The sequence below is a fragment of the Zootermopsis nevadensis genome, unplaced genomic scaffold (genome assembly GCF_977971745.1).
Source record: "Zootermopsis nevadensis isolate Lab colony 2312 unplaced genomic scaffold, Znev_1.0 Znev_ptg000010l, whole genome shotgun sequence".
Lineage (NCBI taxonomy): Eukaryota > Metazoa > Arthropoda > Insecta > Blattodea > Termopsidae > Zootermopsis > Zootermopsis nevadensis.
This window is the reverse complement of record NW_028259142.1, coordinates 4,322,102-4,335,739: the sequence shown is the minus strand read 5'-3', so window position 1 is coordinate 4,335,739 and position 13,638 is coordinate 4,322,102. Positions and strand designations below refer to the sequence as shown.

At 37.6% G+C, this 13,638-nt stretch overlaps 1 protein-coding gene across 3 annotated transcripts in view; it reads left to right on the top strand.

The window, feature by feature from the left end:
* The first annotated feature begins 462 nt into the window (after positions 1-462).
* Fhos (Formin homology 2 domain containing) overlaps positions 463-13,638 on the top strand; it is a 140,840-nt gene continuing 127,664 nt past the window's right edge. Inside the window, exon 1 of one of the 3 annotated variants that reach the window (XR_015534455.1) lies at positions 463-1,196. Coding sequence is in view for 2 of the 3 variants with exons in the window: in XM_087346264.1 (XP_087202390.1) it covers positions 1,176-1,196 (21 nt within the window). In the remaining variant the exon portion in view is untranslated. The remainder of the gene's footprint in view (positions 1,197-13,638) is intronic. The other 2 variants (XM_087346264.1, XM_087346263.1) reach the window with 2 other exon arrangements.

The window sequence follows — 13,638 nt, the reverse complement described above, 5'->3', positions numbered from 1 at the left end:
AAAATCGTATTTACGATTAAGAGCGCTAATATAATATTTTACACAATAAAATGTTTTAATATTATATAATTTTTACAACACCAATAAACATCAAACGTTTGTGTATAGACTGTACAAAATAAATATATTTAATCAAACACAAACATGACGCATATAAGATACAAAATCAATATTTTTGTATATATTCATTTTCACGCTTTTAGACAGGGATAGTAAAAGGTTCTCGACGGATCATACCGCATATATTTCTCCTACTGTTGCGAATGCAGTCTTTGCCAAAGACGCAGCAGCTAGGGGACACAGATCTCTTCGGCTGTTAGACGGAACGGGAGTAAGTAGGTGTTGAAAAAAAAATATCCTATTTTCTGCAGAAGCAAGGGTTAGTGATCTGGGTTAAAGTCCTGGTATGTGCGAATGGTCTTTTGTAGGACCGACCATCACTCGTTTGTCTTACCGACCGGCTATCTCAGAAGGCGGTAGGTACCGCAGAGAGGTCTTAAAATAGGAACATGTGGCTACGAGGCCTCTCTCTGCTTTACTAGCTAGCAGCATCAAACTAAACTTTAGCCCTGTGCTTGCCGGCGGTTGGATTGGGCTAACTTCCAACGCACAGTACACAGCTTCTCCACGGCCTACAACTGAGACGATGTGATGACGGCGTCCGGGCAGTATTAAAACTTTGTAGAGGCGAGCTGAGGAACATTCTTCAGACTTCTGTGTGCCTTCGGCCCACACAGGTGGCGTGTGTTATGTGCATTTTGTATGTTGTTTGTGGTGACAATGCTCGTTCAAGTGGTTTATGCGATATAAACATACTCGATGTTTTGGAATTCCTTCATCGTGAACTGTTCTGAGCAGAATTTAGATATTGTAAACATATTTGCGAAGGATTTCATGTGTTATTTGATTTGAAATTTATGACAATCTAATTTTATTGTAAGAATTTGTTGATGCTGACAGTTTATTAACAGAATGTGTTCTTCAAATTTTGGAACTCGTTGATGTAGACTGAAACAATAATTTTGAAATTAAGTTCAGACAGATATTTAAATAGGCTGAAAACTTGATTTGAATATGGATATGTGTGAAGTATTTTGGTGCATTGAAGCCCTCCCACGTGGAATAGTGATGTGAGATGCAAGAAGGTCCCTGAGGCGGTTAATGACTGTGTGGAAATGTCTTCGCATAGGAGCTACGTGAGTATTAACAGTTGACGAGGCTTCTGGCGTATGTTGCATGTGCATCAGAAATCCAAGGTGCAGCTCCTACCTGCAAGCAGAGCGACCATAACTTGTGCAAATGACGATTTGTCGTGGAGAGTCGTATTCTTATAAACAAGTCTTCTAATTATCTTACTTATTTAATGTATTAATATACTACGTTGGATATAACATTTTATATATAATTTTCGGTTGATAATTTCCTAACAGGCCTATGCAGTGCAAAATAAATTGTACAGTTTTTTAGTTTGCACTGCACATGTTCAAATAGGGTTTACCCTGAGCGCCATGTGGTTATTTTCTGAGCATATTATGCATCCAGCATTATTTATATATAACTTTAAAAGAAATTAATGTTATTATATTCCGATAACAATTCTCGTTTTGTTTTTAATATGAATGTAATTTACTTTTTGTTGTTTAATGATTAATTGAATTCAGAAGCATGTGTGCGTTTAACGTTCGTGCCTGAAAGATAACAAAGCTTTTCTATTACGAAGACCAATAGGCTAATGTTGTTCAAGGGAATAATCGTCTATGTTTTGGGTCATACGAAGGTTTTCCAGCAGAGATTTTTTATGATTTCTCATATACTCTATTCGTGCAAAATTCCCTACTCATGTAATTATCCTTGATGTTAACACCCTGATAGAGGGAACCAGTTACGTAGTCTTTAAATTTAATATTACAGAATTAAAATGGTGTAGCTGAAAACCCCCGTAATGGCGTTAAGTAGGAAATCACTTGGTTGTTTAATATCTTTTAAAATAAATATATGGTTGGACCACAGTCTCAAGTAAATAGTAGGGTGAAGGTAGATTTAAATATAATTTCATATCGTTTCATATTGAAGTGCTGTTGATGGTAGAACTCACGAATGTACGCTGAGCGTGGATTGTCAACTGTATGATGACCTGTCCTTTGTTGAGGTTAGCAATGTCACAAAAGACTCGTTCTATCGTCATAACAGAGGAGAAATTTTGATTGTTTTATGGAGTGTTTCGTCTCTTTCTTCAGTTACCGGTTTGACGCCCACTCTTACTCTGTAAAGTAGTGAGGTATCCGGATTAATCTTGGCCCGGAGACCAGCTGTTCTGAAGATTTTCATGGTTTTTGTCAGTCAGTATGTTTGCATTGTACCCTAACATAGGCCATGATCGCTTTATCTTACATTTTACTGTGGTTCCTCGTTCGATTCTTGGCCGAGTAATCGGAAATACCAACCAAAGTTTATCGTGTGTCCGGCTACTTACACCATTCGGTGAAAAGTTTAAAATAAATGTCCTCGGCTGTCGATTCGCGTAGCTCCTGCATGCCAGTTAATGCCAACAGTCTCAGGATCGTGACGAAAAACCTCGCATAAAGAATTCTCTGAGTTGGATACAAACCCACGGCCTGTGTATTCAAGACTGCTAGACTTGTCATGACCTTGATTCGGAAATCGGCACCAGTCCAAAATTTTCCTGCAATGTCTGACGGAGTTGCAAGATATTCAGGAACTGTGGCAGGCTATACTATGAGATGCTGAATTTAATATCGCGTGAATAGGGCGTTTCTTATGGGAATGATCAGGAAGTGTGTTTGCTGTTGACAGGTTAAACCAAAAGAAGGGGGGTAAAAATTAATTTATCAGTGTTTTCAAATAATACAACGCTGTAGGACTAGACCTTATAAAAGAAAATGAGACGTTATATAGCACGAAAATGTTTACTTGTGTCAGATTAAGTTAATACAGAATGTCCACCACAAATCATAACCATATTTTCATTTATAAAGATCTGAAGATGGCAGTTATTTTTGTCGAAACATGTTACCTATGTTTGATATAATAAAGTTACTTGATAGAAGATATATATATATATATATATATATATATATATATACATGGATTAACTAGATCGGTCTGGTTGGTAGCAGCAGCATTAGAATATAACGCCCCATTTGATACGATGGCTGTCAAGTCGTTACGCCAGTTTTTAGTTAAATCATGGTTATGACGCCACTGGACAGGTCACGTAAATACCCTGTTGTATTTCTGGCACTCCCAGACAGAAGGTGGTATGACTGTGGCATTTGTGGGCCCCATCCTAATTTAACGAAATGATCTTTAAAACGTAAAGTACAGCTTTCCCTTTCCCTCTATACGTCGTGTAGGCGTTTAGGAGGGGGGGGGGGGGGTGAAGGCGTATAATTCCGTCAGCGTATTATTTTGAGACTAAATAATATCGATGTCTTGTTAATTGTAATGTTACAGTTACTTTTTCCTGTAACTTAGCACCGTCTCTGCGGAGTTCGATAATGCATTGTGTTTAGTCACTCGGGAAGTCCGCCAAGAGTTAGATGTATGAACAGTGCCCAAATCTGATTCATAAATTTTTCTGTCTCTCTTCTCCTCGTCTTAAGAATCTCTTTTGCAGAGTAAAACAAAGGAACAAAATTGTGGTTAAAATACAGGTGCAGTATATGTATGTTGGTAGATCTACTTGCCCAGGATGGCGAACTTACGAGACTCGTTTCTGAGGCGAATACGCGGTGGATTAATGGGTCATCTGCGCCGAAGTTGATGCGCAGTGAGGTGATGCAAATTGTCTATGTTAAGGCATCTTATGAGTTCTAATATTGATTGCGGGATTTTAAACAATCAGATATTTCAATGTTCTCACATTATAGAACAATCTTGTTGTTTGAGTTACTACCATAGCTTTACACTTTAAAGATTTTACATTGGTTACCTTATTGTTGACCTCGAAAGACAATTGGCTCACGTCACTTGTGCATGTTTTTAAGCAATTGTAGTTGTTGAATTGCATTTGTAGTCTGCTTACGCTTAAGAATCATTAATACACATATAAAAATTTTATTTAAAAATGTATCGAGATATTACAATGATTCGGCTTGTCAGAAATAAATATATATATGTATGTATGTATACATATGCACACACACGTCACATTTAGGCACGTCCAACTTCAGTGAATCAGGCACATGTGGAATTTATTTGGCTGTCACCATATGAAACTCTCGCCTCTTTTGTGCACGCGAGTAATGTCGAAAGTTAATTTACGGAGTTTAAAGACACATCTCGGCAATTCACACGTACACGTATATCAGGAGGTAAGTGTAATTTTCTACTTGGCTCCATCTTGCATACGGCCCTGGAAGGAGAACGTCCTCTCGTCTTCTCTGTACGAAGCACACAGTAGTTTAATATGTATCGCAGGTAATAAATGTTGCTAATTATTCCGATGAACATATTTGTTTGAGTACCAACGTCCGAAAGCTTGAACTTAAGAAGGTGAATACCTCTTAGCTAACTTCAAAGGCAAACATTGAAGCACCGAGACTGCACTGCCTCTGGACGAAAATCAATAACGACTGACTTTCACTTCCGGGGCTGACATCAATCTCACGTAATTGAAAGCCTATGTACAGGTCTATCCAATCAAATCGAACCAAGTCATTTTCTATTTATTTTACGCTCCGTTAGAGTTCGTAAGTTTGTGAGCTCTGCTGTCGGCCAATCGCTACGTAGAAGAGTTAATGATTTAACTCACTGCAACAGCACGTCATCACCAGTCTAATTCGGAAAGTCTTTTTACACATGCTGCCATCTTTACGCTACAATCAGTGCGTAAGAACAATCGCATAATTTTCGGAATGGTTTTTGACTTTTACAATTCATATTGTTTATTTATTTGCTGTGTTTCTTAATTTCCGTCACGTGAATGTATTTGGATCCAATTGTAACACCTCTATTTACGTATGGTGATTTTTGTGCCCCAATCCTTACATAACCTTAGTCAATATCAGTTTCTTCGCCATAAAAATATTTCTACATTCATTTTGTGCATTTTTTAGTCTTATGACGTACCTGTGCACGTATAGGCACCAGTTAGAAAACAAAAAGTAACGTTTTTGTGCGTAATTACTTGTTGATAAAGTCGGATGTTGGTGATCGTGGCCGATTTCGCGTTTCTCCACCTCAGGACTTTGCTAACTTCGTGCAAATTTATTACAAGTGCTGTGACACGAAAGAATATGAAATTTTATTACTTACCTATGGCACGACGTCTATGCAAAATTTCAGCAATTTCCGACCATCCATGGTTTTTTTCGAAAATTCGTGCGCAGGTCATGTTCAGCTGACGCAGATTACCGCTGTCGGGTTGAGTTAGGTTAGGTTAATGGGGTATCTGCGCAGAAGATGATGCGCAGTGACATGCGCAAGTTGTCTGTGTTAAAGCATCGTATGAGTTCTGTTGTCGATTGCGGGAAATTAAACACTCGAATATTTCAATGTTCTTAAATTAATGAGCAATCTAGTGTTTGAGTCACTACCATACCTTTACTCTTCAAAAATTATGCATTTTTGCCTACCTGTGGACCTCGCAACACAACAGTCTCACGTCACTTATTCATGTTTTTACGCAGTTGTAGTTGTTGAATTGCATGTGTGGTGTACTTACGCTTAAGAAATATTAATACATATGTTAAAATTTTATTTTAAAATATTTCGAGTTCATAACTCCTTCATCATTTAGAGGATGTTGGTGATCGTGGACAATTTCGCGTTTCTTCCACCTCGCGAATTTGATGCCTTCGTGTGAATTTATTACAAGTGTTGTGGCACGAAAGTGCATGTATTTTTATTACTTACCCGGGGCATGACGTCCATAAAAAATTTCAGCAATTTCCGACGAACAATGGTCTATTTCGAAAATTAGTGCGCAGGGCGCCATGTTACGCGGACTCAGAATACACCTGTTCGGTTGCCTTGGTATAGTTAGGTTAGGTTAATGGGTCATCTGCGCTGAAGTTGATGCGCAGTGAGGTGATGAAAATTGTCTCTGGTAAGGCATATTATGAGTTCTAATATCGATAGCGGAATATTAATCAATGACGTACTATCATTCACGTCTGTTTATTCCGATTCTCTCGTTACATAATACTTATTTATTGTGAGTTAGATTGGGTCATCGTTACGCATAAATCTGCTACGTATTTGCGTCAACATCTACAATGCATCAATTATGCAAGAGATAATTCTTGTGGAAACATTATGTAATTTGAGACGTGTTATGATGTATTACACGCATATAAGCACTATTTGTGTTATATGGGGATTGTGTGAGCGCGTAATATCGTTATTGATAAGTGGTCGTGGCCGACTTTGCGCGTCCTCCACCTCATGACTTTGATGCCTTCGTGCTAATTTCTATTAAGCGATAAGACATAATAGAGTATAAATATCATTAACTTACCTGTGGCATGACGTCCATACAAAATTTCAATAATTTCTGAACATCCATTCGATTTTTCCAAAATTCGTGCGCAGGAAACAATTTCGCACTGATCCAGATTACCCCGTTTTGGTTTGTTTGGGTTAGGTTAGGTTAGGTTAGTGGGGCATCTGCGCAGACGTTGTTGCGCAGTTCGTTCGTATGACGTGCGCATGTGAGGGCACCTTGAGCTCGTTATGGTTAATTGTAAATTATTGAACACTCAAAAACTCGATTCCGTCACTTTAAAAAGTATTTTATATTCTGGGCTTCACTTTCATACATAATTTAATTTTTTTACAAGGATATTTTATTGGACACATACTTTTAGTAATTGCAAGTACACCAATCACTTATCACTTAAATATGATGTTATTGAATATTTCATTGTGGAAGTATATATATGTTGTCACACGAAGAAGAATTTGTTAAAATATTTATTTAATTTGATATTACACTACATGTAATTACTACAGTGACCCCAGTCATCGTTATAAAGAATAAATGTTGTCCAATTACATAGGTCCAGCTTCTGCAGATACACGATATCTGTATATGATTTACGTGTTACTATCTCGTACAAACGTCTTTACTGAGCTCACATGGCATGCAAATGTCCTTTCACTGAAGTCGTATCTCTCAGTGTGGCGAACCGCACATATTCGTACATGTTATGTTGGATTGGTGTTTCACTTGTTTCTGTTCTCACACGTCACCGAGAAGACATCCTTACACTGAGATTCACTGTAGGTGGTAGCACCCGGTAATACGTGATTGAACGGTGGTAATTAATCTTGTTAATGGTCCGGAAGAACTCTATTTCTGGAGCACAAAGTTACGTTGATACTGACCGACCGAAATCAAATAATTCCGACCGTAGTTTAATGGCGACTATTCAATCGGGACCAGCCCACTGTTCCAAGACAAAATCAGTACTGACTGACTTCTGATTGGTCCTACATTGCCATTCGAAAGTATTGATTTCTTTCCATTCAGGTCATCACAGATAGCACGTCTTATCTTTGGTTCCGTATTTTTCCGATACACTGCGCCTTTGTGTTTGTATGTCGTGTCCTCGAGTAAATGTGAGGCAATATTTTCGATATATTTTGTTGACGTTTGACACAGGACACGAATATGTTACCACAAGTTTGACGTGCTCCACGAATTCCGCGCCCACCAAGCATTGCATTTAATGTACCAGAGATTTATATTCAGTTTTCTGTGAGGCGATTTATATTAATAAATGACGTACTATGATTCACGTATGTTTATTCCGATTCTCTCGTTACATAATACTTATTTATAGTGAGTTAGATTGGGTCATCGTTACGCATAAATCTGCTACGTATTTGCGTCAACATCTACAATGCATCAATTATGTAAGAAATAATTCTTGTGGAAATATTATGTAATTTTAGACGTGTTATGATGTATTACACGCATATAAGCACTATTTGTGTTATATGGGGATTGTGTGAGCGCGTAATATCGTTATTGATAAGTGGTCGTGGCCGACTTTGCACATCCTCCACCTCACGAATTTGATGCCTTTGTGCGAATTTCTAAAATGCGATAAAACATAATAGAGTATTAATATCGTTTACTTACCTGTGGCATGACGTCCATACAAAATTTCAATAATATCTGAGCATCCATTCGATTTTTCCAAAATTCGTGCGCAGGAAAACATTTTGCACTGATCCAGATTACCCCGTTTTGGTTGGTTTGGGTTAGGTTAGGTTAGGTTAGGTTAGGTTAGGTTAGGTTAGTGGGGCATCTGCGCAGACGTTGTTGCGCAGTTCATTCGGATGACGTGCGCATGTGAGGACACCTTGAGCTCGTTATGGTTAATTGTAAATTATTAAACAGTAAAAAGTTCAATTCCGTCACTTTAAAAAGTATATTATATTCTGGGCTTCACTTTCATACATAATTTAATTTTTTTACAAGGATATTTTATTGGACACATACTTTCAGTAATTGCAAATACACCAATCACTTATCACTTAAACATGATGTTATTGAATTTTTCCTCGTGGAAGTATATATGTTGTCACACGAAGAAGAATTTATTTAATTTTATATTACACTACATGTAATTACTACAGTGACCCCAGTCATGGTTATAAAGAATAAATGTTCTGAAATTACATAGGTCCAGCTTCTGCAGATACACGATATCTGTATATGATTTACGTGTTACTATCTCGTACAAACGTCTTTACTGAGCACACGTGGCATGCAAATGTCCTTTCACTGAAGTCGTATCTCTCAATGTGGCGAACCGCACTTATTCTTGCATGTTATGTTGGATTGGTGTTTCACTTGTTTCTGTTCTCACACGTCACCGAGAAGACATCCTTACACTGAGATTCACTGTAGGTAGCACCCGTTAATACGTGATTCAACGGTGGTAAATTATCTTGTTAATGATGCCGAAGAACTCTATTTCTAAAGCAGAAAATTACGTTGATACTGACGGACAGAAATCAAATAATTCCAACCGTAGTTCAATGGCGACCATTCAATCGGGACCAGCCGACTGTTCCAAGACAAAATCAGTACTGACTGACTTCTGATTGGTCCTACATTGCCATTCGAAAGTATTGATTTCTTTCCATTCAGGTCATCACAGATAGCACGTCTTATCTTTGGTTCCGTATTTTTCCGATAGACTGCGCCTTTGTGTTTGTATGTCGTGTCCTCGAGTAAATGTGAGGCAATATTTTCGATATATTTTGTTGAAGTTTGACACAGGACACCGATATGTTACCACAAGTTTGACGTGCGCCACGAATTCCGCGCCCACCAAACATTGCATTTAATGTACCAGAGATTTATATTCAGTTTTTTGTGAGGCGATTTATATTAATAAATGACGTACTATCATTCACGTATGTATATTCCGATTCTCTCGTTACATAATAATTATTTATAGTGAGTTAGATTGGGTCATCGTTACGCATAAATCTGCTACGTATTTGCGTCAACATCTACAATGCATCAATTATGCAAGAAATAATTCTTGTGGAAACATTATGTAATTTTAGACGTGTTTTGATATATTGCACGCATATAAGCACTGTTTGTGTTATATGGGGATTGTGTGAGCGCGTAATACCGTTTTTGATAAGTGGTCGTGGCCGACTTTACGCATCCTCCACCTCATGACTTTGATGCCTTCGTGCTAATTTCTATTAAGCGATAAGACGTAATAGAGTATGAATATCATTAACTTACCTGTGGCATGACGTCCATACGAAATTTCAATAATATCTGAGCATCCATTCGATTTTTCCAAAATTCGTGCGCAGGAAACCATTTTGCACTGATCCAGATTACCCCGTTTTAGTTGGTTTGTGTTAGGTTAGGTTAGGTTAGGTTAGTGGGGCATCTGCGCAGACGATGTTGCGCAGTGCGTTCCGATGACGTGCGCATCTGAGGGCACCTTGAGCTCGTTATGGTTAATTGTAAATTATTAAACACTCAAAAACTCGATTCCGACACTTTAAAAAGTATTTTATATTCTGGGCTTCACTTTCATACATAATTTAATTTTTTTACAAGGATATTTTATTGGACACATACTTTCAGTAATTGCAAGTACACCAATCACTTATCACTTAAATATGATGTTATTGAATATTTCATTGTGGAAGTATATATGTTGTCACACGAAGAAGAATTTATTTAATTTTATATTACACTACATGTAATTACTACAGTGACCCCAGTCATGGTTATAAAGAATAAATGTTCTGAAATTACATAGGTCCAGCTTCTGCAGATACACGATATCTGTTTATGATTTACGTGTTACTAACTCGTACAAACGTCTTTACTGAGCACACGTGGCATGCAAATGTCCTTTCACTGAAGTCGTATCTCTCAATGTGGCGAACCGCACATATTCTTGCATGTTATGTTGGATTGGTGTTCCACTTGTTTCTATTCTCACACGTCACCGAGAAGACATCCTTACACTGAGATTCACTGTAGGTAGCACCCGTTAATACGTGATTCAACGGTGGTAATTAATCTTGTTAATGGTCCGGAAGAACTCTATTTCTGGAGCACAAATTTACGTTGATACTGACCGACCAAAACCAAATAATTCCAACCGTAGTTTAATGGCGACTATTCAATCGGGACCAGCCGACTGTTCCAAGACAAAATCAGTACTGACTGACTTCTGATTGGTCCTACATTGCCATTCGAAAGTATTGATTTCTTTCCATTCAGGTCATCACAGATAGCACGTCTTATCTTTGGTTCCGTATTTTTCCGATAGACTGCGCCTTTGTGTTTGTATGTCGTGTCCTCAAGTAAATGTGAGGCAATATTTTCGATATATTTTGTTGACGTTTGACACAGGACACCAATATGTTACCACAAGTTTGACGTGCGCCACGAATTCCGCGCCCACCAAACATTGCATTTAATGTACCAGAGATTTATATTCAGTTTTTTGTGAGGCGATTTATATTAATAAATGACGTACTATCATTCACGTATGTATATTCCGATTCTCTCGTTACATAATAATTATTTATAGTGAGTTAGATTGGGTCATCGTTACGCATAAATCTGCTACGTATTTGCGTCAACATCTACAATGCATCAATTATGTAAGAAATAATTCTTGTGGAAACATTATGTAACTTGAGACGTGTTATGATGTATTACACGCATATAAGCACTATTTGTCTTATATGGGGATTGTGTGAGCGCGTAATATCGTTATTGATAAGTGGTCGTGGCCGACTTTGCGCATCCTCCACCTCATGACTTTGATGCCTTCGTGCTAATTTCTATTAAGCGATAAGACATAATAGAGTATGAATATCATTAACTTACCTGTGGCATGACGTCCATACAAAATTTCAATAATATCTGAGCATCTATTCGATTTTTCAAAAATTCGTGCGCAGGAAACAATGTCGCACTGATCCAGATTACCCCGTTTTGGTTGGTTTGTGTTAGGTTAGGTTAGGTTAGTGGGGCATCTGCGCAGACGTTGTTGCGCAGACGTTGTTGCGCAGACGTTGTTGCGCAGTGCGTTCGTATGACGTGCGCATGTGAGAGCACCTTGAGCTCGTTATGGTTAATTGTAAAATATTAAACACTCAAAAATTCGATTCCGTCACTTTAAAAAGTATTTTATATTCTGGGCTTCACTTTCATACATAATTTAATTTTTTTACAAGGATATTTTATTGGACACATACTTTCAGTAATTGCAAGTACACCAATCACTTATCACTTAAATATGATGTTATTGAATATTTCATTGTGGAAGTATATATGTTGTCACACGAAGAAGAATTTATTAAAATATTTATTTAATTTGATAATACACTACATGTAATTACTACAGTGACCCCAGTCATCGTTATAAAGAATAAATGTTGTCCAATTACATAGGTCCAGCTTCTGCAGATACGCGATATCTGTTTATGATTTACGTGTTACTATCTCGTACAAACGTCTTTACTGAGCTCACATGGCATGCAAATGTCCTTTCACTGAAGTCGTATCTCTCAGTGTGGCGAACCGCACTTATTCTTGCATGTTATGTTGGATTGGTGTTCCACTTGTTTCTATTCTCACACGTCACCGAGAAGACATCCTTACACTGAGATTCACTGTAGGTGGTAGCACCCGTTAATACGTGATTCAACGGTGGTAAATTATCTTGTTAATGATGCCGAAGAACTCTATTTCTAGAGCACAAAGTTACGTTGATACTGATCGACAGAAATCAAATAATTCCAACCGTAGTTTAATGGCGACTATTCAATCGGGACCAGCCGACTGTTCCAAGACAAAATCAGTACTGACTGACTTCTGATTGGTCCTACATTGCCATTCGAAAGTATTGATTTCTTTCCATTCAGGTCATCACAGATAGCACGTCTTATCTTTGGTTCCGTATTTTTCCGATAGACTGCGCCTTTGTGTTTGTATGTCGTGTCCTCAAGTAAATGTGAGGCAATATTTTCGATATATTTTGTTGACGTTTGACACAGGACACCAATATGTTACCACAAGTTTGACGTGCGCCACGAATTCCGCGCCCATCAAACATTGCATTTAATGTACCAGAGATTTATATTCAGTTTTTTGTGAGGCGATTTATATTAATAAATGACGTACTATGATTCACGTATGTTTATTCCGATTCTCTCGTTAAATAATACTTATTTATAGTGAGTTAGATTGGGTCATCGTTACACATAAATCTGCTACGTATTTGCGTCAACATCTACAATGCATCAATTATGTAAGAAACAATTCTTGTGGAAACATTATGTAATTTTAGACGTGTTATGATGTAATACACGCATATGAGCACTATTTGTGATATATGGGGATTGTGTGAGCGCGTAATATCGTTATTGATAAGTGGTCATGGCCGACTTTGCGCATCCTCCACCTCACGACTTTGATGCCTTTGTGCGAATTTCTAAAAGGCGATAAGACGTAATAGAGTATGAATATCATTAACTTACCTGTGGCATGACGTCCATACAAAATTTCAATAATATCTGAGCATCCCTTCGATTTTTCCAAAATTCGTGCGCAGGGAACCATTTTGCACTGATCCAGATTACCCCGTTTTGGTTGGTTTGGGTTAGGTTAGGTTAGGTTAGGTTAGTGGGGCATCTGCGCAGACGTTGTTGCGCAGTGCGTTCGTATGACGTGCGCATGTGAGGGCACCTTAGAGCTCGTTATGGTTAATTGTAAATTATTGAACACTCAAAAATTCGATTCCGTCACTTTAAAAAGTATTTTATATTCTGGTCTTCACTTTCATACTTAATTTAATTTTTTTACAAGGATATTTTATTGAACACATACTTTCAGTAATTGCAAATACAACAATCACTTATCACTTAAATATGATGTTATTGAATATTTCATTGTGGAAGTATATATGTTGTCACACGAAGTAGAATTTTTTAAAATATTTATTTAATTTGATATTACACTACATGTAATTACTACAGTGACCCCAGTCATCGTTATAAAGAATAAATGTTCTCCAATTACATAGGTCCAGCTTCTGCAGATACGCGATATCTGTATATGATTTACGTGTTACTATCTCGTACAAACGTCTTTACTGAGCTCAC